The sequence below is a fragment of the Pelophylax lessonae genome, assembly GCF_965119305.1.
Source record: "Pelophylax lessonae genome assembly, chromosome: 5".
NCBI lineage: Eukaryota > Metazoa > Chordata > Amphibia > Anura > Ranidae > Pelophylax > Pelophylax lessonae.
This window is the reverse complement of record NC_138772.1, coordinates 171,889,223-171,914,133: the sequence shown is the minus strand read 5'-3', so window position 1 is coordinate 171,914,133 and position 24,911 is coordinate 171,889,223. Positions and strand designations below refer to the sequence as shown.

Genomic DNA, 24,911 nt, shown 5'->3' with positions numbered 1-24,911 from the left:
TGGGACAGGCCTTTTGGCTTGCACCAGAGGAATTTTTTATTCCGGCTGGAAGGCCTGCCTTGGTTCCTCACATGGCACCATTGCACTTTCCCCAGTTCCCTTTCCCCACCTCTTTGTTTGTTTGTCCTTTTCTTTGGAGTTTGTCACTGCACTTTCACCTTTTTTTCTTTATTTGCACGACTGGAGTGTGTGGGTCCTTGGGCCCAGCCTTGAGTCTTGGGAGGGGGTGGATATGGCCTTTTGGCTTAGTTCGCCCTCTCTCATGGGGTCTCCCTTCGGGGGAGCTCCACTTAGTACTTGGGGTGGGCTGTTTCGCCAGTCCCCCTGAAGAACGGGGTCAGTTTGGTTTCGGCCGACTGACCACAAGTACCTTATATCCCTGTCAGGAGTCTTGTGCCCCGGGGGATCGAGGTTTCGGGTCCTACCTCTTCGGAGGGAAGACCATACGATTTCGCACACCCTGTGCTTTTTTGTGTTCTCACTTTGTGTGTGTGCACTTTTTTATGCACCGGGTGGAGTCTTTTGAGTGTGTTGCACACGCTATGGGCTTAAGAAAAAAAAAAAAATTGCTTTTAACAGTAGACTCAAAAGAGTGCTGGGAAGAGGGTTGTAAGACCATCTAAACTCAGCAGTTTGCAGTGATACAGGTTTGGTCCTTTTGATGAGATGGGCACAACCTGAAAATAAGACCCGAGACAACTATTTTCTGTAACCTGTAATCTGTTATCAGTTATGTTCACTGGTAATATCAGGAGCAAATGAGTGAAAGATGAACAGTGCTGGGCAATCAGACATTTCTTTAAGTTCTGATCATTGAATTTCGAGATCAACCACCTTAGCACCACATAGGAGGAGGATACATTTAAGATGGTACTTTAATTCAAGAAGTAGTGTTGGCTTTCCTGACCTGGGACCATAAAAGCCTTGTATTCTAATGCTTGCCACTTTGTAGACTGCATAGGTGAACACCCCCTCAACAGTGAAACCTTTTTTATCCAAGTATTCCTAAAATTAACCTGTGCTATGCCCACAAAGGGCAAAGCAACAAGTTCACCTTCATTTAGCACTTCCCAGGAGCCTTTACCCCACCATTCATTTTAGCAGCTTGAAACAAAAAAAATTCCTGTGTAAGCTACGAGCCACTGGAATCATAAGTTAAACAGGGCTATATACTCCCCATGTGACAGCACTGATTAGCCAAGTTACATATGGTGCAAGGCACATGCTCTTACCTGGAAGTACCGGGCTTTACATGGAGTGGGGGAGGAGAACAAGGGAACAAGGGAAGGAAACTATATGCTTGGGAGGGGGGTTTAAAGCAAACCCATTTCTCTACCCTGAATGCATATCACACTCTTTCAATACTTGCATCATTACCAGCCATTTACAGCTGGGCTGAGATGGAAACCTACATAGGTGAACAGAAAAGTAATGCCACTGATTAGGTTTACACTGCCTAACAAGGGAATAGGCAGCACATTAGTCACTTTTACCCATGGTCCAAGGTTGTCATTGTTCTGTCTACACCCAAATGTCTATAAAATAAATCAGCCCTTTTCAACCTTTTCAACACAGAGGACACTTTCTGGTCTCGCGGAACCCCTGATAAAAATGACTATATCTACAACTCATGATACATTAGTGTGATAGTCATTTGGAAGAATGCTTCTTATACTTGTGATCATTGGGAAGAACTCCCCATTACAGATAGCCAAAAGGATCAATGGTGTCAGTGCAAACTTCTGAGGGGCAGAAATTGCTCATTGCTTATGAAACCCCCCACAACCTCTGAAGGAACCCTGGTTGAGAAACCCTGCATTAAATAGTAAATTGTCACTTACTATTGAGAAGATGAATGAACGCTTGGGTGAATCTTTCAGCATATATTAGTTCAGGTTTCGCAACTGCAAGCAGATGTAGGGCATGCTGGTCATGGGGGAGGCTGGAGAGTTCATTCAGTTCACTATGGCTTACTTCCTTTCCAAAAGCCAGGACAAACAATGTAAACTTTTCACACTTGGCTTTTTTGGATATTTCTTTTAATTTCTCTCTGTCCCAGAAACTTGTTTTACTTCCAATGATTGTAAAAATGACTTTGTGTTTTCTTGCATTGGGAGCCTTTTTGAAAATATTTTCTATGGTCCATTGAAGAGAATAACCCAGTGAAGATGGACCTTCCAGTTGTGTCACAACTTCTTCAATGTGTCGTTTCATCAGATTCCTGTCATTGTAACTAACAAGGTCAAACTCAGTCTTGACAGGGCTTATATTTCGATTAGGCCGAAAGCTAGGATTGGCTTGTTGCACCAGAGCTATTCTAGCTCCAGTGCCTTGTACTCTTGGCTGAGATGATACATTAATATGATCAAGCATTGAGCTAACAAAGTCTTTGGCATGCAAAAAAACATCACTCCTGATGTTCCGAGAACTGTCCAGTATAAAGGCAATGTCCATATCTATTTCAGTGGGAGGTATGGGATCCAGTTCACATTCTTCATCAGGTATACATTTATCTGAAATATAATAACACAGGATCTGTAATACATAATGAAATCACCAACTACCTCATGTAAAAAGGAATAAAGAGCAGAGGACCTCATTTTAAATTTAAATATACATTTTGGGAGATTTTTCAGTTTTGTTGCACAATGAGGCAGGATAACATAGGCACAGTAAGACAGATTATAAGAGATTTATTTTAAAGTAGAAGTGTGTTTGTCCAAAAATACACTGCTCCCCCATTCCTAGTCTTTCTGAACGAAAGCATTCTTTATATCATGTACAGCTTTAACCAAAACTTTTTTTTGTTTAGAATAAAGTCAGAAAGGGTTATAGCTTTAGAGTGGTACTAAACTCAAAAACAAATATTTGTTATATTTTAGCTTACCAATTCTTATAAATGATGGCTGGATTTCTATTTTAGGCATTTTTTCTTTTATTTTCACGTAATGATCTGGCCAGTGGGTTCTCTTTCAGGTGTATTAGTTGCAGGGATGGGAAGGGATGGGAAAAAGCTCCTCTTTTGGGTATGTTCCTTTATGTCTGGATGCAATTTTTTATATTTCTCTACCCAGTGCATGAAAGATGAAACAGGGGAGAGAACCACTAGAAGGACATCTGTACTCAAAATGCAGGGAGTCCTTGCTGGCCTGAATCTGTCTGGGGAGTGGCCCTTGCACACAGAGGAGGAAGAATAGCAAATTCACACTGACACTAAGGGTGTATAAACTGATTGCTGAGACAAGCACTGCACCTGATAAATAAACATACTGAAGTTGTGGACTATTTAACAGCACAAATTAAAAAGAAGCACCTTATATCTGTCTGGGCACCTTAAAGCGGAGTTACGGGCACAGAAATCATTTTTCAACAAACATACCCCCGGGACAGTCAGGGCTAGTACATTCCACAATGGCTAGCCTCTGATCTGTCCCGGTTCGCACTTACCTTTTAGAAGAAATACTAACTTATAAAATTTCTTCCACAGCGTTTCCATCTCTCTTGTGGGCAGCTGAAGCCGGCTCTGTCCTCTTCGGCGTCTTCTTCGGCGTCTTCTTCTCCCAGAATGCGCCTTCACCGGCCCCTCTCGTCACTTCCGGTGCGTCGCCCGGAAGTGAGGAGCGGGGCCGGTGCCGTCGCATTGATTCCTGGGAGCGATGACGTTCAGCTCCCAGGAATCAGTGCAAGCCCGGAAGAGACGACTGAGCCTCGGCACAGAGGGAGGAAGTGAAGACTAGGTGAGTATATTCGATCTTCAATGACAAGGTGAGTAAATAAAAAAAAAAAAAACCTAACTATCCAATTTCTTTTCAGGTGAGGGGGAACAAGCGGACGGGCACAAAAAAAAAATATCGACTTTGTGCCCGGAATTCCGCTTTAAGTTTAGTTGCACTATTTTCCACATTGGCACTTTTTTATGAGTAAATGTAATTGCACTTTTTTTGAATAATACAAATGTATGTATGAATATTGTATATATGTTTTGAATAGAGTACTGTATATGAATTTGCACTAAGGAAATGCAATGTCGTCTTTATATGTATGTTAGCAATAAGAAATTTAACTGAGAATTGCGTCTATATTTACATTTCTAGCATTACCAGGTGTCACATGTGTTGTAAAGACATTGGCTGCCCTTCTACTCAGTGTTTCCGAGGAGAACCTAGGGGCACCTGTCCAACCACAGCCCAGCCCATCCTTATACCAGGATGGTACATATTGTCAGCAGCTGGCCAACCACAGCCCCAGCCCATTCTATCACATACAGTATGTATTGTAAGGAGCTGGCCAACCACAGCTGTCCCATCATTATGAAGGGACAGCTGTGGTTGGTCAGCTACTGACAATACATACTGCATGTGATTATGATGGGACAGCTGTGGTTGGCTAGCTCCTGACAATACATACTGTATGGGATAGGATGGGCTGGGCTGTGGTTGGTCAGCTCCTGACAATATCTCATACAGTATGTATTGTAAGGAGCTGCCCAACCACAGCTGTACCCTCATATCCCATACAGTATGTATTGTCAGGAGCTGGCCAGCCACAGCTGTCCCATTACATCTCATACATTATTTATTGTCAGGAGCTGGCCAACCACAGCTGTCCCATTATATTTCATACATTATTTATTGTCAGGAGCTGGCCAACCAAAGCCCAGCCCATATTTTCATATGATATTGTAATTTAAAGGTCATTTTAATTCTCCTAGTTATTAATGTCACTATTGCCATTACATTTAGTGTTATATGGGAGCTATGACTTACAAGTTACATTAGTAAAAAACAAAAAACAAAAAAAAATATTATTAAAATGGGTTGGGGTGACACCGTGAGTTACTGCACCGGGTGACACCAACCCTAGTGTCACCACTGATTCATACTATACAGTCTAACTAGTAATTAATATTTTTAGGAAACAAAACTGTAGATTGTTGATCCAGGGAGTATCCAATTGCCTTAGGAATCAGGTAAGAGGTTTTTTTTGTTGTTTGTTTTTTTGTTGTTGGAACAAAAGGACAACACATTTTAAAGGGTTTTGCATTATCTGGATGAGCTGCAGGTGCATTTGGATATGTGTTTTTTTATCAACTTTGAAACTATGTTATGTAGCACCCCCTGACACCCGGCATCAGGGAGGGCTGACATTCCACCACAGGGTGCTGATTCTTAGGAATGATGGGTGTGGAAATTTGTAGAAAAGATGGATGCCAGTCACTTTTAGAATGAATACAAGTAAGTTTATTGCTCACAACTAGGGTTGAGCGAACCCGGACTGTATTGTTCGGGATCGTACCGGACTTTTGGGTGTTCGGTACCCGGACACAAACCCGAACATTTCACTGTATGTTCGGGATACAGCCCGATGTTCGGTAATTTATTTCATGTTTTGGCGCTGTTTTAATGGCACGGTTTAAACAGCTGCAAGGCAGCCAATCAGTAAGCGTTTAACTAGTGTGCCCTTAGAAGCCATCACAGCCATGCCTACTAATGGCATGGCTGTGATTGGCCAGTGCAGCATGTGACCCAGCCTCTATATAAGCTGGAGTCACGTATCACCGCACGTCACTCTGCTCTAACTACTGTAGGGAGAGGTTCCTGCTGCTGGAGAGATAGGAGATTATTGTAGGGGCAGGCTGGAGATTGCTTTCAGGGAAAGAATAGGAAGAATCTTCTTTAACCAGACAGCGATCTACATTGATTTTATTGTGTGGGGGTGCAGTGCACAATCTTTTTGCCCTGACCTAATCCCAGTGAGGAGGAGGAGGGAGAAAAAAAAAACTTTTAGCAGTCTGTTAGGTGTGCGGCGTGCAGCGGCCATGTAATGCAAGCTCAGTGCATATGTGTCTGCTTAATCTGGATTTAAACCCTTCATATTTTACTGTGACATACAGTGTTTAGACACTGCTGTTCTAATCTGCTATTCAACAAGCACCAATTTAAGGGAACAATTATTTTTCAGTTTTTCATTCATACTTTACTGTGACACTGTCATACAGCGTTTAGACACTGCAGTTCTAATCTGCTATTCAAAAAGCACAGATTTAGGGGGACAATTATTTTCTAGTTTTTCATTCATACTTTACTGTAACACTGTCATACAGCGTTTAGACACTGCAGTTCTAATCTGCTATTCAAAAAGCACCAATTAAAGGGAAAAATAAACATTTTTCATTCATACGTTACTGTGAGATACACCCGTTGGATATTGTTTTTCTATTCCACTTTTCAAAAAAAACCCATTTAGGGAAAAAAAATTTAATTGCAGCCTAGCCTGCATATGTTACTGTGAGATACACCCATTGGATACTGTTGTTGTATTCCGCTTTTCAATAAAAACCCATTTAGGGGACAAAAATTAAATTGCAGCCTAGTCTGCATATGTTACTGTGAGATACACCCATTGGATACTGTTGTTGTATTCCGCTTTTCAATAAAAACCCATTTAGGGGACAAAAATTAAATTGCAGCCTAGTCTGCATATGTTACTGTGAGATACACCCATTGGATACTGTTGTTGTATTCTGCTTTTCAATTAACCCATTTAGGGGAAAAAATTAAATTGTAGCCTAGTCTGCATATGTTACTGTGAGATACACCCATTTTATACTGTTGTTGTATTCCGCTTTTCAATAAAAACCCATTTAGGGGAAAACATTTAAATTGCAGCCTAGTCTGCATATGTTACTGTGAGATACACCCATTGGATACTGTTAACAGCTAAAGCTCTGTCAGATTGGATGGAGAAGAGAAATTTTCAAGTCTTACCACAGATTCTCAATTGGATTTAGGTCTGGACTTTGACTGGGCAAATTCTAACACATGAATATGCTTTAATCTAAACCATTGCATTGAAACTCTGGCTGTATGTTTAGGGTCATTGTCCTGCTGGAAGGTGAACCTCGCCCCCAGTCTCAAGCCTTTTGCAGACTCTAACAGGTTTTCTTTTAAGATTGTCCTGTATTTGGCTCCATCCATCTTCACATCAGGTCTGACCAGCTTCCCTGTCCCTGTTGAAGAAAAGCATCCCCACATCATGATGCTGCCACCACCATGTTTCGCGGTAGGGATGGTGTGCTCAGGGTGATGTGCAGTGTTAGTTTTCCCCCACACATATCATTTTGCTTTTAGGCCAAAAAGTTCAATTTTGGTCTCATCTGAGCAGAGCACCTTCTTCCACATGTTTGCTGTGTCCCCCACACAGCTTCTTGCAAACTGCAAACAAGACTTCTTATGGCTTTCTTTCAACAATTACTTTCTTCTTGCCCCTCTTCCATAAAGGGCAGATTTGTGGAGTGCACAACTAATAGTTGACCTGTGGACAAATTCTCCCACCTGAGCTGTGGATCTCTGCAGCTCCTCCAGAGTTACCATTGGCCCTTTTGTCTGCTTCTCTGATTAATGACCTCAGTTTAGGTGGACGGTCATGTCTTGGTAGGTTTGCAGTTGTACCATACTCTTTCCATTTTCAGATAATGGATTGAACAGTGCTCCGCAAAATGTTCAAAGCTTGGGATATTTTTTCATAACCTAACCCTGCTTTAAACTTCTCCACAACTTTATCTCTGACCTGTCTGGTGTGTTCCTTGGCCTTCAAAATTCTGTTTTTTCACTAAGGTTCTTTAATAAACCTCTGAGGGCTTCACAGAACAGCTGTATTTATCAATGAGATTAAATTACACACAGGTGGACCTTATTTAGGTGACTTCTAAAGGCAATTGGTTCCACTAGATTTTAGTTAGGGGAATCACAATAAAGGGGGCTAAATACAAATGCACGCCACAGTTTTCAGATATTTATTTTTAAATTTCCTTTCACTTCACAATTATGTGCCACTTTGTGTTGGTCTTTCACATAAAATCTCAATTAAAAATACTTATGTTTTTGGTTGGAACATGACGAAATGTGGAAAATTTCAAGGGGTATGAATACTTTTTCAAGGCACTGTAGCTGAGGTTACATATAGTTTATACAGCTCCTACAGACATTGCATCTGTTAGTGAGGTAATCGGTAAATTTGGACCAACATGGTCCAAATGAACTAGTCAAAGTTCACTAAAACCTCGAGATCAGCTTTAAGGAATTTGACATTTTTTCACTTTAAACATATAAAAAATCACTCCTCCTGGCTGAATAGATTTTTAGAAAAAAAAAAAATTCTGAGAATGTCAGACATAGGCTGACGAAACGGTGTTGGGTGGTGTTTGAGATACGTAATTTCTGGTCAGCTGAAACGCAGGTGGACAGCAAACCTGCAATTCCTAAACAATACATGCTGATCCCTGTCTTCTTTGATGTAAGAGCAATACAACCATCTTTTTAAAATAAATTATTTGAAATAATACACCATGAGAGTGTTCTTTCCTTTCGCTCTCTATATGGCAACATTGGAGCTTTGAATAAGCTATTTTTATATATATATATATATATATATATATATATATATATATATATATATATATTGAATGAATGACAGCAGCGATTTGAATTAATTTCTGTGACCTTATGTATGACATCTTGGATTTTTCCATATGCATAATTTGACTCCCTGTAATAGTCTGGTGAGTACACAGTGCATTTGCATGCTGGTGGAGAGGAATCTTTCCTATACTGACTGAGGACGTTATTCACGTGTGGGATTTATGCATGGACTTCACAAATTTTCTGTATTTTCTATCATTTAAATGAAGATTTGTTTATTTATTTGTTTATTCACTATTGTTTATTCACTATGGTGATATAAGAGCTCGGTTCCTCTGTTTCTTTTGACGGTAAAGGTGTTTTTTTTACACTTTACAACACACAGCTCTTTATTGTAATTATTTGTTTTTGGGTTATTCATTTGCGCACGTTTGGAACCTATTTGTTCCTAAATTTTCTTTTAATTTTACTTTTCATAGTTTGTTGTAAACTTTTGCAAACAGGTAATTTTTTTCCTTCACTGATGTGCACTGATAAGGCTGCACTGATAGATAGCACTGATGAGGCTGCACTAATGGATGGCACTGATGGACACTGATAGGCTGCACTGATGGGCACTGATAAGGTGGCACTGGTGGGCACTGATATGTGGCACTGATGGGCTCTGATAGGTGTCACTGAAGGGCACTAATAAGGAGCACTGATAGGTGACACCGATGGGCACTAATTTGCAGCACTGATTGGCAGCACTGATGAGCACTGATTGGCAGCACTAGCGGGCACTGATTGGCAGCACTGGTGGGCATTGATTGGCAGCACTGGTGGGCACAAATTGCTGGCACAGGTGGGCACTGCTGGGACTGCATTGATAATCAGGGCACTAAGATAATCAGTGCCCTGATTATCAGTGCCAATCTCCCTTTAACAAATGCCAGTTATTGGTTCTCTTTTCCTCTCCTCACACTGTCAGCGTGAGGAAAGAATAAGCCCATAACCAGCTTGGGTTTACTTCTGTGATAAGCTGTCATTGGACACAGCTGATCACATGGTAAAGGGCCACTGTGATTGGCCCTTTACCCTGATCTGTGAATCACGTGAGGACATCCATGTAGGCCTTCCCGGCAAAGGTTAGCCTGCGCTGTGCCCATCTTTCGGCTATAGGGCAAGCAAAAGCTGGTTAAAAAGGGGTTTAGGTTCGCTACATTGAACCCTGCTGGAACTGAACCTAGGGCAGTTTTGCTCATTACTACATGTGATGTTGACCAATGACATTGCAATATAAAATCATAAGTATAGTATATTTTCTGTCTAATTATATACAGTAAGTAGGAAGATGCATAAGCCCCTGGCTGGAGATCTTACCATAACATAAAGTGCAATGTGAAATCACTTCCAGTCTCTGGTCTTGTAGTCTCTTCCACATAAACAGCTGAAATCTTCTGCTTTCATCCATCTAATTGAAAACAGTAATGATTTTTGGAACAAAAAAAAAAAACATAATTAGCCTTGATGCAGCTATAATAAATAATTGTCTCTGCATATTTATTTGTAAAAAAGTTGATGAGCTGTAAACTGTATATAATATCAAACTAAATTATGGTAGCACAGTGACTAGGCAATTAGCCATACTAATCTAAGGTCCTGAGCTTATTTCACATGGATATGTGGAGTCTGTATGATCTCCCCATGTATATCTTGATTTTATTCTGCATTCTGGTTTCCTGAAAAAAAAAAAAAAATTAACTGGTAGGTTCATTGCTGCCCACACAAACTGTCAAAACTGTCCAAGTGTCTATGACTTAATCTTGGGTACATGGACAGATAAGGATTATTTGGTGTTCTCTCTAAAATTATTTTTGTCTGGTTTAGATATCAGCTTATTGTCCTACTAGCAGATATGCACAATCTTAGAAAGTATAACAATACAGTTCAACAGTTCTTCCATTGCACAAACTATATAATGTTTCTGCTTAGATCAGAACTTAGAGAACAACTTCTCCCGATATCTCCCAAAGGTGGTCCTTCCAGTGCCTGATCTAATTGCTGGTGCAGAAGTTATTCCCATGCTCGTTCCAAAACATCAACACATAATTGCAATAAGTACTGTCCATAGATTGAACACTACATTTTGTGCTAGTGGCCAGATTTGTTTTAACATATGCTAAGAATATTTTAGCTCTAAACAGATAAAACAGATGGTCTTATTTTAAAGCATGCTTAAATTAGAAACTGAAGCAAAACACGATATCTTTAGTAACTAAACAATGCTAAAGTAGTTAGGCATTTTGATTGCATTCATAGTCTATAAAAAAATAAATTAAAAAAATGTCATCCTTCTTAACCACTTAAGCCCCGGAGGATTTGGCTGCTCAAAGACCAGGCCCTATTTTGCGATTGGGCACTGCGTGACTTTAACGGACAATTGCGCGGTCATGCGACGCTGTACCCAAATGAAATTGACGTCCTTTTTTTCACCTAAGTGGCAGGGTGAATCAACAGCCTGGATTTTAGAGAATTAGAAGTCCTCCATCTTGTGAATAGTTAATTTGGAGTATCCCACTATTCCCATCTCCCATTCCTATTTAAAATAAAACACCAAAAACAACTACATATCCCTGAACTGATCATTGACTGAGCCAAGAAGTAAAGTGTTAAATTGTGAATGTCATTTTTGATAACGGTAACTCAGGGGAACCCGAAAGTGTAATATCCAGCAGTCCTCAAGGGGGCAGTGCTACATTTGGGGATGTCATTGCTAGAAATCATGCCAAGTAACGCCATGCTTTCCCAAGTAATGTACTGGAGTGTCAGTGAAGAGGATAATATCTGCTCTACAGTGATCAGTGGAAGTGTGCTGACAAGTCAAGTTAGTAACAGTGGTTGCCATGGGCAATGAACTGACATTTACCCAGGAAACAGCATGTGTTCTCAAGTAAGATGCAGGAGAGTTGATGGAGAAGAAATGCACTTTACAGTAGTGATGAGCTGAACACCTCCCCCTGTTCAGTTCGCTCCAGAACATCTCGAACAGGGGAAATGTTCTAGGGAACATGCAAACTCCATTAAAGTCTATGGAACACGAACATGAAAAATCGAAAGTGCTAATTTTAAAGGCTTAAATGCAGGTTATTGGCGAAAAAAAGTGTATGGGGACCTGGGTACTGCCCTGGAGGACATGAATCAATGCAAAAATAGTTTTTACAGGAGCAGATTTTAATATTTTAATATTGCTTAAAGTAAAACAATAAAAATTAAAAAATCCTTTAAATATCATGCCTGGGGGGCCCCCCTTAATGTGCCTGTAAAGTGGCGCATTTGCGCGATGTATGTAGCCTGCTGCAGCAATACTGACATTTCTAAAGGAAAAAATGTAATTTAAACTTGCTTGCAGTTGTAATGTATTGTCGGCTCCCGGCAATACAGATAAAAAAAAGAAAAAACGGCGTGGGATCCCCACCAAAATCCATACCAGGCCCCTTGGGTCTGGTATGCATTTTAAGAGAAACCTCACACCAAAATTAAAAAAAACACGGCGTGGGGTTTCCCCTAAAATCCATGCTAGACCCTTATCTGAGCACACAGCCTGGCTGGCTAGGATGGGGGTGGGGGAGAGCGAGCACCCCCCCCCCTCCTGAACCATATCAGACCACATGCCCTCAACATGGCTCTGCCCCCCCCCACCCCCCACCCCAAAGCACCTTGCCCCCATGTTGATGGGGACAGGAGTCTCTTCCCCACAACCCTGGGCTGTGGTTGTGGGGCTCTGGGGGGAGCCTTATCAAAATCTGAAAGCCCCCTTTAACAAGGGGGCCCCCAGATCCCGCCCCCCATGTGAATGGATATCGGGTACATCGTTCCCCTACCCATTCACCAAAAAAGTGTACAAAAAAAATAAAGACAAAAGCCAGTTTTGGACAAGTCCTTTATTAAAAAATAAAAATAAAAAAATAGTGTCCTCCGATGATCTGTCCTGCATGGAAAAATAGGGAAAAAAAAAAGCTCCTGCTTTTTCAGACGCTTCCTGCGCTACTGAGCTGTTTGAGTTTGACAGCTCTTTTATAGGGATCTGACGTCACGAGCCACTCCACAATGCACTGCTCAGTTGCAGTGAATAAATTACTGACATGTGCACATGTGCTGCGGGGTCTTTGGCTGGTGAGAAGTGTCCCGAGGGAGGGTGGCGGCTGCCTCCTCCTCTGTATCAGTGGCACGTGGCATCAGGAGGTCATCCTGAGGGCCAGAGGAATGGAGTTGAGCCCAGAGGTCCAGGAGAGCTGACTGAGGGGGAGACACTGGAGACCCTGGAAAAACAGTATCATGAGTACAGGGAATCATGTCAAGGGGCCTGACCTGAGGGGGTCCACCCCCGAGTAGGATAGTCAGAGGACGGGGGTCAGTGGTTGAAAAAGAGGATGCTAGGAAAGTGTCCTGAAGAGAATTGAGTTAATCAAGTCATCTGGATAGAGACTTAACCCCAAATTCACCTAAGTGGCAGCGTGAATCAACAGCCTGGCTGTATCGAGAATTAGAAGTCCTCCATCTTGTAAATAGCTAATTTGGAGTATCCCACTATTACCTTCTCCCATCCCTATTTAAAATAAAACACCAAAAACAACTACATATTCCTGGACTGAGCCAAGCAGTAAAGTGTTCATTTGTGAATGCCAGTATTGCTAACGGTAACCCAGGGGGATCCAAAAGTGTAATATCCAGCAGTCCTCAAGGGGGCAGTGCTACACTAATATCAAAGTAGAATTATTGGGGCCTTGTTTAGACCAAAGCTCTTTTGCATGAATATTCTTAATCAAGCCAAAGTTTTTTCGCCATTTGTCCAATATATAATTTTTTTTTTTACATTACCACTGGGTTTTTTTCTTTTTCTGTAGTGTGTGCCTTATCAGTCTACAAGATTTTAATAGAATTTGGATAATAGGGTGCTCTGGATGACAGGGAGACTTTTCAAACTGTATATGAATTGCTCTGATGAAATGGGTTTAATGCACCTCAGCAGCACTTTAGAAGAGGAAAGGAAGCTCTCAAAGAGAAAAGGCAGATAAAAAGAAGCTTGTAAGTGCAGTAATAAAACAATACTTTTAATGACAAGAGTGGTTAAAAACACTTACAAGATGGGTGAGATAAGAAAGCTAATCAATTCATAGCATCCAGCGGGTGTAATTTTGTTTATTGGAGGTTGATTAAACATGCTCAAAACAACCTGAGGTCTTTACTGCTAAAAGTTGTTCATTCGTTCTGCAGTGCCAACGGAGCACATAGAAAACAATTGTTTTCTATGTGCCCTAGCAGTGACTGGCGTTCTTCCAGCACTAAAAAATGCCAGTCTTCGCATTATGTGTAAATGAGCACTTAGAGGGTTGTCAATCTAAAAACCTTGACCACCCCTGAGTAAAAAACTCTTCCAGTGACTTACAATAGTATAGCAGTGTGTGATATCTATATGAAAATGAGCACTGTATATCGTAAGTCAGTCATTGGTAGGAGGAATGTTGGCAGGTCAAAAAAAAAAACATTGTAACTATTAGGAGTTAAAAGGAATGTCAGACTGTCCAAGTAATAACTGCTATTACTACTACTATCTACTGAGTAAGATTATTGTTAGCTGATTACAATGACAACAATTACCAATAGGTTGGGTGAAACTGAAGCAAACCTTTGGTAAGAAGATTGTAAAGAGGTTACAAACAAAAAAATAGTTACCCCTTCATAAATGGGTTGTTGGTGAGTCCAAGAATGTTTGTGTTACACAACCACGCTAAAAAGGGCACTGTAGTTGCTAACTGTTAGAAGGTCACAGTGATCTTCCCTGGGTAACAGTACTATTGGTGGAGATTAGAAAAAAATGGAGGTATGTTGGATAATATATAGTAAGTCACAAAAAAGTCAACCTTGCTTAGGGGATTGTCTGCAGGTCGTAAAGACAATCACAATGATAAATATAATGCATGCTGCCAATTTTGAAATGCATACCATTGGTTGTCAGCTTCCAAGAAAGAAGATATTAATAAGGCACAGTATAAAAGTCAGACCTGGGCAGGAAGGAAGAAATTGGTCTCTGCTGTGTAAAAGGAATTGTCCACTGATGACAAAACTGAATGCCAAACCTGACTAAGCAGTTGTTAAAGAAAATTGTAATAATTTCTTCCTATTATTATTTGTCTCTTAGTCCTGATAAACAGTACTCACACAAATTCTATTATTGGCAACCCATTGAAATTTAAGATGATTAGTTGTATTAGAAGGATAATATGAAGTCCACACCCAGGATGTAACGCGTTTGGGTAAAGGAGCCTTGATCTTTGAAGTTGTCCAGAGGACATTCTGAGACTATTATATGAGCCTATACAGCTACAGCCATCCTTGTAAATGTATTACCTATATAACATTTTATTGGAATAAAGCATTTTAAGACAGAGAGCACTAGATGTCTTATATTTTATTTACATATATCTGCACCTGTGATGCGAGGAATCAAGTAAGGGAAGTGGAATACAGACCCGATTACATCCATAATAGGGAACAGTTGGCTTTGACCCACTGGTAAAACAGGGGTCTTAGAGTGAGGTGAGCCGCCAGTTTAACACTGATGGAGTATTGCACGGGCACTTTATGTACAGTTATCTTCACTTTTTTAAGCACAGAGGTGAAAGAGTATGACGTATGGACTGTTTAACGTTTTCTTGAGCTATATGGCCACTAAATATTGTCTTTCTGTACGAGTGATATTATGTACACTTTGCAACACTGATCTGATATGAGATATTTTTGCACTTGCACTTTATATGGATTTAAATGTATGTTGTGCTACACTAATATTGTATTTATTGATTAATAATATTAGCTTCTAAATAAAATGTATCAATAATAAAATGATAACCATAGTTTTAATACTTAAAAATCAGTAACTCACCGCAAAGGCTGTCTTGATATTGGGTACATCTTCAAAGGCAATAACTGCAGGGACTATGTTGAGAGCGCCAAGTTCTAATACAGCTGTATTTATTGAAGTAGCATCTTGAGATCTTCCATTAGCAAAGAAAACAAGAACTTTCCTCATGAGAATCCCATGTCTGATACGCTTAAAAATGTTTCTACCCACAAACCTCATAGCTTCTCCAATGTTTCTCTGAGCTGGAGTCTTTTCGGGTAGAATCTTACGAATTTCATCCAAAAGAAGATTTTTCCTCTTAAAATCACCGAAACGAATTAGATGTTTAACAGTATTGCTGTAAGTGACCACTGAAACGCGAGCTCCTTTGGGGCAATTGCTCTCACTTATTTCCATTTTCTCTACAAGAGAAATGGTTATGTCCTTCATTCTTCGAAAGGCTGTAGGTGGAACATCTTGAGAGGAATCAAGAGCAAATACTACTTCAGTTGGATAAACTGGGCATTTAGAAGGACCTTAAAATTAAAAAAAAAAAAAAAAAATGTTTTAAATTCTATTTTCAGTAACACATAACTGTCATAACATAATGACAATTTAATAAAATTATAGTTTTACCTGAGCTGCAGGCTATAAAGAAAGAAATGAAGCATTATTAGTTTAAAATGATTCATACCATTTCTCCGTATTTATAAATATACAAAAAAAAGGAAGATTTATTTACTTACGGCAATTCTCTTTTGTGAATTTTACAAGCTCACAAGGCTAAAAAATATAACAGGAAACATTATCACCAAATATTACTGGTAAATAAATTTCAGCAATTCATACTGTAATTATCCGTACACTGATTTTTTTTTAATTATTTTTTATCTACTTTCCTACATTTTACAATGTATTAGAAATTCCACCAAAATCGTTACTTTTATGCTTCTGCAAAGAGTTTTAATAAATACATAATTGTTTTGGCTGAATGCAGATTGTTAAAGTTCAACGCCAAACTCAAACTATTTAAGTTTTGAATAGACTTGGGAAGAGTAAACATCTCTGTCCAGTTTTTATTTCTATCTGTGACCTAGTTGGGGAGATTTCACTTCACTACTGTGACAGCAGGACAAGAAATAAAGGAAGTGGTTGTAAATGGGATAGTAAGACTGAGGCAAAAATAATAATCTGACAAAGGTGCTAACCCTTCCACCTTTTAGTAAAAAAAAAAAAATGTTTTGTTGCAGTCTCTGTTCCCACTGGGGAAACTTCTCATTACTTCCTGTCCCTAAATGGAATCTCACCCGTGAAGCCAAAGACAACAGGAAAATCCTGACAGTGTTTTTACTCTGTATTAAAAGGTCCTTTTTATAGTTGGTCCTTATTACAAGTTGTTTTAATTGTAATATAACAATAATTACTATAAAGAGTAGGTAGGGTTTGGACTGCTTTCAAAAGGCCCTGTTCACATCTATGCATTTCTGATTGCAATGGCAAACCATGTGCACTTTGCTGTGCGTTTAAGAAACGCCCTGCAAATGTGCATGTTAATGACACCCCAAGCGCGGGATGCGGATGCAGACACAGGATAATAAATGCACGTTTGACACTTTTTTTTTTTTTTTTTTGATAAATGCCCTGCAAACACACAAAAAAGCGTGGTTAAAAAAAAGGATGAAAAAGCAGTCGCCATGATTTCGAGGCTGTTCTGATAGGGGCACCCATCTACATATTTGGTGATCTTGCCCAGAGGTCTTTACTATAGCATCTACTCTGTTTGATTACCCTATTACCCAGACTCCACTGTAGTGCTTCTCAATAAGAAGCCTGCAGAACTAATAGACCGGCAACATAAACTTCTCCTGCAGGTTACTACAGCAGCCAAACAGATCCTAGCAGAAGATCTCTAACCTTTGTGATCTTGCAGTAGAACATACGATAATGCAAGCTATGGTTTATGCCAAAATTAAGGGTGATCTCACAGACAAAGTTTCCAAATATGAAGTCCCTGGGTAACCTGTTACCTTCAAATGGACTTTAAAGAGTCTTTATTGCTCCCCTAAATATGCAACACACTTCATTTGGATGCTGAGGATTTGAAGGCCCCTTTTTACAGCAACCTCCCACGGTTCCCCACTCCTGCTTACCTCTTTTACCCCATTACCCTAGACTCCCTCCCTTTCTTTCCCCACCCCACCCTTTTCTCTCCACATTTCTTCTCTCTACTTTGCTTTCGTTTTAAGCTATTCTTTTTCTTCTTAGTTCCTTCCTTTTCATGCTCAATGGGCCACCAGGGTCAATGACCCTTCCCATGCACAGGCTTGCTACCATAATATTTGAATTTCCTCTACCTACCTACCGACATACTAGTCGGTTTTACCTATTTGTTATTTGTATACCGGCCTCATGCGGATCATCCTACATCTTCGAGGTGTTACCTTTTTTACACTTCTATGCCTTGCACCTGAGAACTGGATTCTACGAACATCATTCCAATGTACCCCAATGGCTACTTTCATATTTTACTAAAGGCTGTTGTATTTTGATGTACTGTTTGCATTACTTTGTACCTTTTTATTATCCAAAAAAACAAACTGAACAAGAAAAGGGATAAAAAAGAAAGGATAGCCGTAGTCCTGAAATTCCATATAAACAGCTGCAAGTATAAAGTTACACTAAAATATTATGATCATCGGGCTATGTAGTGTGTGGAATGCGTTTACAAGACTTCTGCTGGGATTTAAGGTGTATTTTCCTCTCAGGTATTTTTATATGTGTACCCAGCGCTGTCCAACCATAAAGTGCTTAATATGTATCTCTATTCATTATTTTTGCAGAAACATAATATTTAAATCACAATAAATACCTTTTAAAAAAAAAAAAGTCCAATCAGTGCAAAAAAATCTGCATGAACAATAAGTTCTTTAAAGGGCTGATTATCCTTTTCTTTCAGTACCAGTATGATCCATCAACTTCCGATGACGTCATTTCTGTGATGAAATGCGTCAAGTTGATACGCACGCTGCCTCGTTCTGGACCCGCTGTGAAACGCACGCCACTCGGTACACTTCCGGAAGCGGCGCAGGTCTCGGCACACAGCCTGAGCAACTGCAGGGGAGCCTGGCCAATTACGGGAAGCATAGCGGGTCTGTCCATTTGGATTCTTTTTGCTTGTCTTTGCAACACTTTTTAAACTTTTTAATCTCTTTAATAAATTTGGATTTTTGAATCTACTACACTATGAAGAGTTCCCATCTTTATCTAGTTTATATCCTCTGAGACCACCTACAGGAACCCCATCTAACAGGATCCACGGTTCCAGATCACGGAGATCCACAAAGTGCATTGAAATCTTTTGTTGACATAAGCCAACAAAGATCAACTCCTTCTGGTGAGTCTGTATTTCTCCCATTGCTTGGTGGTGTTTGGAGGGTGCCACCATCACTGTATGCACACCTTGAAGTCACACCTATTGGGTGCTATTCTTATTTGCACATGGTATCAGTATTTGGACTGTTTATTGTAATATGAACATCAATGAAAATAAAAATCAAATAAAGGAAAATAAAAATCAAATAAAAATTAACAATAAAAGATAAAATATATATTTAAAAATTATTCATCATATATTTCTTCTCAAACAAATGTTAGTATGTTACTATCAGTTTTTTTTTTTTTTTATCAATAAAAACATAATTGTACATATGAATATGTATGTGAGAATAAATATATAAAAATATATAAAACCTCCCCTTTTTATCCATTGTTCGATACTACTTTTAGATGCTCACAGATGTTTTATTACATATTTCTTATGAATTTTGGTTTCTATTTCTTAGTAATTGTGTATGAAACAATGTATATCTATTTCAATGTTTAGACCCACAGGCTTCATAGTAAAATCATAAAATATTTAATTTTGTTAAATGGCCTGTTTTTTTATGAACCCCCGCCAATGATCATCAATTCTATATATTTCACACATTTTCAGGTCTTTTGGATCTTTATTGTGATATTTCCTAAAATGTTCTGGCACGCTATGGTATTTAAAACCTTTTTTTAATATTGTTTATGCGTTCTCTTAATCGGATTCTCAATTCTTGGTTAGTTCTACCCACGTACTCTAACCCGCACTTACATTCTAATAGATAGGTGATGTGCGAGTTACAGCACGTGATACATTTTTTAATCTCAAACAGGGCTGCCGCTAGAAATCCCAGGGCCCCATACAGCCTACCTGACAGGGCCCCCCTCCACTTCCGGCAAAAATATCAAAATTATATTATCACCCCCCCCCAATCTCTCTTCCTAGCACAAATCCCTCCCAATCACCCCTCCCAGCACAACCCCCCAAATCCCTCCACAAATTCACAACCCCATCCCCCCAGCACAAATTCCCCCCTCCTAGCACAAATCCCTCAGCCCCGCTCCTAGCACAAACTTTCCCCCCAATCCCCCTTCTGGCTCAAATCCCCCAAACCCTCCTACAAGCACACCCCCCCCCATTCCTCCTTCTACCAAATCCCCCCCCAATCCCCATTACACTTTCTAGCAAAGAGAGCTGCCAATCCCTCAAACATCCCAGGCATAAATTATTTTCCCATTATTATTTCTGTAAGCCCCCCAAACTGACAGGCAGAAACCACTACTAAGCCAGGAGGGGGTGCACTGTGTTGTGCTTTCCCCTCCTGTCTGAACAACACACAGCATAAGAGACAGGATCGCTCTTCCATTGCATCGCACTGTACACTCACACACACAGTTTGATTACCGCCCCCCACCCACATTTCCTGCTGTCGGGAGATGAGCAGCCCGTGGAGGAGGTAGGGGGTGGTAATCAAACTGTGTGTGTGTACAGTGTGATGCACTGTACACACACACAGTCTCACTGTCTCTTATGCTGCATGGACAAGTGTTGTTCAGACAGGAGGGGAGAGCCCACAGAGCACCACACAGCGCACCTCCTCCTAGGTCTTACCTCTCCACGACTCCACCACTTCTCCAGACTGCCGTCCCCGTGTCTCAGCTCTGAGTGTGGGCGGGGAAAAACAGCTAAAACCCGGCGAGAGGAAGAGAAAATGGCTTTCAGCCGGTGGAGGAAGAGGCAGACAGTCATTGATCCCTCTGCCCACCGATCCTCCTCCTCCTGCTGCCCGGGCCCCCCTATGTGCCCAGGCCCCATACAGGAGTACTGGCTGGACCCCCCTGATGGCGGCCCTGATCTCAAACATCTCTCCTGTATTGTTAGATTTAAAATGTGTGATTTTTCTAATGTTATTTTTGCATGTCCTACATGCCATGTATCTTCCCCATTAGTAAAAACCAATCTGATCTAAAAATGTAACGGTTTTGCGTGGTGAGTCCGGGATACTTTTGACCAGTCTATTCATTAATATTGATAGTATTAATAGACTGGTAAGAACAGACTGGTTCATGCACATTTTTTGCACTGATTGTACTTTAATATTTTAACCAGTATGTATTGTGATTTAAATATTATATTTCTGCACAAATAATAAATAGAGATATATATTAGGCACTTTATGGTTAGACAGCACTGGGTACTCACATAAAAGTATAATGTTTCATTGTTTAATATTAGAAGGAGGATGAGGCCACTAAAGTCCCTTTTGTAATAATTAATTGACAGAGTCAAGAGTCCACTTATTACTTAAACTGGAAATCCATATAGCCTGTATTTTTACTTATCAAATGCTTTTTCACCACAAAGAAATGTAGGAAATTATAAGTATTATAAATCACTCTTAAAAAAAAACAGATCCTGTAGCATTAAATAACTAAAATTTCAATTAAGATAAACAGATGTAGGTTGCTCACTGTGAAGGACACTGTTCCTGGTGACCCTTTGGAACCCTGTGCAAAATAGGAAAAAGTTGTGATTAGCAAAATTTTAATTAAAGAATAAAAATGTTTTGCATTAAACATTGTGCTTACCCTGGGCCCAGGAGGTCCACTCTCCCCTGGACCACCTTCTTCTCCTGGTTGACCAGAATTACCCTGAAATGTAAAAAAAAATGTATACAAAAATCGTAATATTTATATAGTTTATTGGGGTTCCTGCACAAATCCTTGATAAATTGCCTGGGTGATTTATGTAAATCTAAAATACAGGCAAAATAGCTCTAGTTGGACTTGACATGAGAAAAACATGAATAGTGCAATTTACTGCATGTCACAGAGCCTGGAAAATCATCAGAAAGGAGAAAACCCATTTTTTGGTAATATCCATGGTTTCCAGACTTCAGGTAGTCCTCATTGCCAGTAAAGGATTTGCAACAAAATATTAAAAATGAACATTTTATTTATTATATTCATTTCACCAATTACATACGAGCCTCTGAAAATTGGAGAACTGTGTATAAAAATGGTTGCAGTTCCTAAAATTTGTACTTGATATTTATGTTCAACCCTTTGAATTAAAGCTGAAAATCTGCACTTCAAATTAATTTGGATTGTTTTGTTTTAATTTTATTCTAGTGACATACAGAGCTAAAAGTATTAAAATTGCGCCTGTGTCCAAATATATATGGACCGAACTGTAGATATATATATATATATATATATATATATATATATATATATACATACACATGCTATATTACCAAAAGTATTGAGACGCCTGCCTTTACACCCACTTTAACTTTAATGGCATCCCAGTCTTAGTCCGTAGGGTTCAATATTGAGTTGGCCCACCTTCAACTCTTCTGGGAAGCCTGTCCACAAGGTTTAGGAGTGTGTCTATGGGAATGTTTAACCATTTTTCCAGAAGCGCATTTGTGATGTTGGAGAAAAGGCCTGGCTCACAGTCTGCGCTTTAATTCATCCCAAAGGTATTTTATCTGGTTGAGGCCATGATGCTGTGCAGGGTGGTCAAGTTACTCCACCCCAAACTCGCTCATCCATGTCTTTATGGACCTTGCTTAGTGCACTGGTGTGCAGTCATGTTGTTCCAGGAAGGGGCCATCCCCAAACTGTTCCCACAAAGTTGGGAGCACAAAATTGTCCAAAATGTCTTAGCCTTAAGAGCTTCCTTCACTGGAACTAAGGGGCCAAGTCCAACCCCTGAAAAAAAATGCCACACCATAATCCCCCCCTCCACCAAAATGATTTGGACTATGTAAATATATTTCTAAAGATGCTATTGACATGACATTTTTACCACATGTCAGTACCATCCTATGCAATCCGCACATACAAAGAAACCAAAACAAATAAGTTCAGAAATTAGGTAATGTGTAAAAAATGTAATGACACAGGGAAAAAGTATTGAACCGCTGAGTGAAATTAATTTAATTCTTCGTACAAAATCCTTTGTTGATAATAACAGTTTCAAGACACTTCCTGCATGGAGAAACTAGTTGCATGCATTGCTCAGATGTGATTTTGGCCCAGTCTTCCACACAAACAGTTTTTAAATCTCAGGTCTCTTCTATGCACTCTGATCTTTAGCTCTTTCCATAGATTTTCTATTGGATTCAAGTCAGGTGATTGACACAGTTTACTATGCTTTAGTTTTGAATGAACACAGTGATTAAGTGTTTTACTGTATTCATTTATAAAAGAAAGGGGCAGGTAAATGAAATCATGAGATGTTTCTTGTGTGACACCTTGGTAATGAGAAACCTTTTTATAGGCAATTAGTTGAGACTGAACCAGATTATATTAATTTGCACTTACAAAGCAGGATTGCTTTCTAATTACTGATAGATTTCAGCTGGTGTATTGGCTTTTCATGCCTTTTTGTACCTCCCTTTCTTCATGTGTTTAATACTTTTTCTCTGTGTCGTTCCATTGAACCTATTAGTTTAGTTTCTTTGTATGTATGGATTGCATGGGTTGTTGCCGACATGTGGGGAAAATTACATGTCAATAGCACCTGTAGAAAAATTTTTACCTAGAAAAATGGTGACGTGTTCAATACATATTTTACCCGATATATATATATATATATATATATATATATATATATATATATATATATATATATACAGAGCTAACAATATTCTGCCTCTCCCCCACTCAAAGATTCTTGATGAGAGCTTCTGACAACCCTTTAGTTATACTAATCCCTGATGCACCGGAACATTACCACAGTGTGTGATGTGTGGGTGAGGGGGGATAGAATGGAGGAAGATTTCGCCTAAAAGAAAAATCAACGCAATGGACATATAATACTGATTGCAAGTTACACTATATGGTTAAAAGCATTGGAACACCTGCCTTTACACACACATGAACCTTATTGACATCCCAGTCCTAGTCTGTAGGGTTCAATATTGAGTTGACTCACCCTTAGCAGCTATAACGGCTTCAAATTTTCTGCGCAGTCATGTTGGAACAGAAAGGGCCCATCCCCAAACTGTTCCCACAGATTTGGGAGCATGAAATTGCATAAAATGCCTTGGTATTCTGACGCCTTAAGAGTTCCCTTTACTGGTACTAAGGGGCCAAGCCCAACCCCTGAAAAACAACCCCACATCGTATTCCCCCCTCCACTAAATAATCTGGACGGATGCACAAAGCAAGGACCATACAGACATGAATAAGAGAGTTTGGGGTGGAGGAACTTCACTGGCTTGCACAGAGTCCTGCCCTCAACCCAATGGAACAGCTTTGGAATGAATTGAAGCACAGACTGTGAGCCAAGCCTTTTTGTCCAACATCAGTGCCTGACATCACAAATGTGCTTCTGGAAGAATGGTCAAATGTAGACCCACTCCTAAACCTTGTGGACTGCCTACCAAGAAGAGTTGAAGCTGTTATAGCTGCAAAGGGTGGGCCAACTCAATATTGAACCCTACTGGGATGCCATTAAAGTTCATGTGTGTGTAAAGGCAGGCGTCCCAATACTTTTGACAATATGATGTATGTTCCATGTGCTGATATTTATGTTTTTAATTTTATCAAACTGGGGCTTTAATCATTTTTGAAAATTAAATGAAGTCTCTATGATTGATGAATATTCAATGCCTCACGTGGACCAATCAATTCAAGTATTGGGACCATCCTGGAGCATCATCGCATTTAACTAAGGGTTACTGGCAAATTGCACTCTCCAAAGAGGCTAAAGAAAAAAATTGCATTTGATGTGTTGGAGTGGTTGTTTCAATTTACTAGAATGCAATTTGGGTTGCACAGGGTCCTGGCCAATGTTCAGAGGGCCATAGACAAAGGCCTGAGACCCAATAAGGTCACATAGAAGTATTAAGGCCCTACCTAGATGACAGTGTCACCTTTGACTGGAAATGGGAAAGTAATCTATAAAAAGCCAACTAATTTGGGATGCCCAATGCTAGGCAAGGTTTTTAGTTAAACCTGAGAAAACCTGAATAAACCACAAATGGACTTAGGACTGACTCTGTTTGGGATAAGTGGTAGGCAGAGGCATCTTCAAAGCCCAGCTTTATGAAGTGGAAAATAATCAAAAATACCCTCGTCCACTCACAAAGAAAAAAAAAAACTGGTATGATGTTTCCTCGGAAATGTGGGATTTAATATAGGAGGTTTATTCCCAACTTTGCCAGCTCAGCTACCACCTTTATAGATCTCACTAAGGGACAAACCTCCTCTGGCATACACTGAGA

At 39.8% G+C, this 24,911-nt stretch overlaps 1 protein-coding gene across 1 annotated transcript in view; it reads right to left on the bottom strand.

The window, feature by feature from the left end:
- Nucleotides 1-24,911, bottom strand: part of LOC309556062 (collagen alpha-4(VI) chain-like) — a gene marked incomplete at its 5' end in the record, with an annotated part of 225,801 nt that overhangs the window by 73,835 nt on the left and 127,055 nt on the right. Inside the window, 6 exons of the mRNA XM_082258374.1 lie at nucleotides 1,842-2,513; nucleotides 9,783-9,873; nucleotides 15,346-15,839; nucleotides 16,050-16,086; nucleotides 21,145-21,180; nucleotides 21,262-21,324. Coding sequence (XP_082114500.1) covers nucleotides 1,842-2,513; nucleotides 9,783-9,873; nucleotides 15,346-15,839; nucleotides 16,050-16,086; nucleotides 21,145-21,180; nucleotides 21,262-21,324 — 1,393 coding nt within the window. The remainder of the gene's footprint in view (nucleotides 1-1,841; nucleotides 2,514-9,782; nucleotides 9,874-15,345; nucleotides 15,840-16,049; nucleotides 16,087-21,144; nucleotides 21,181-21,261; nucleotides 21,325-24,911) is intronic.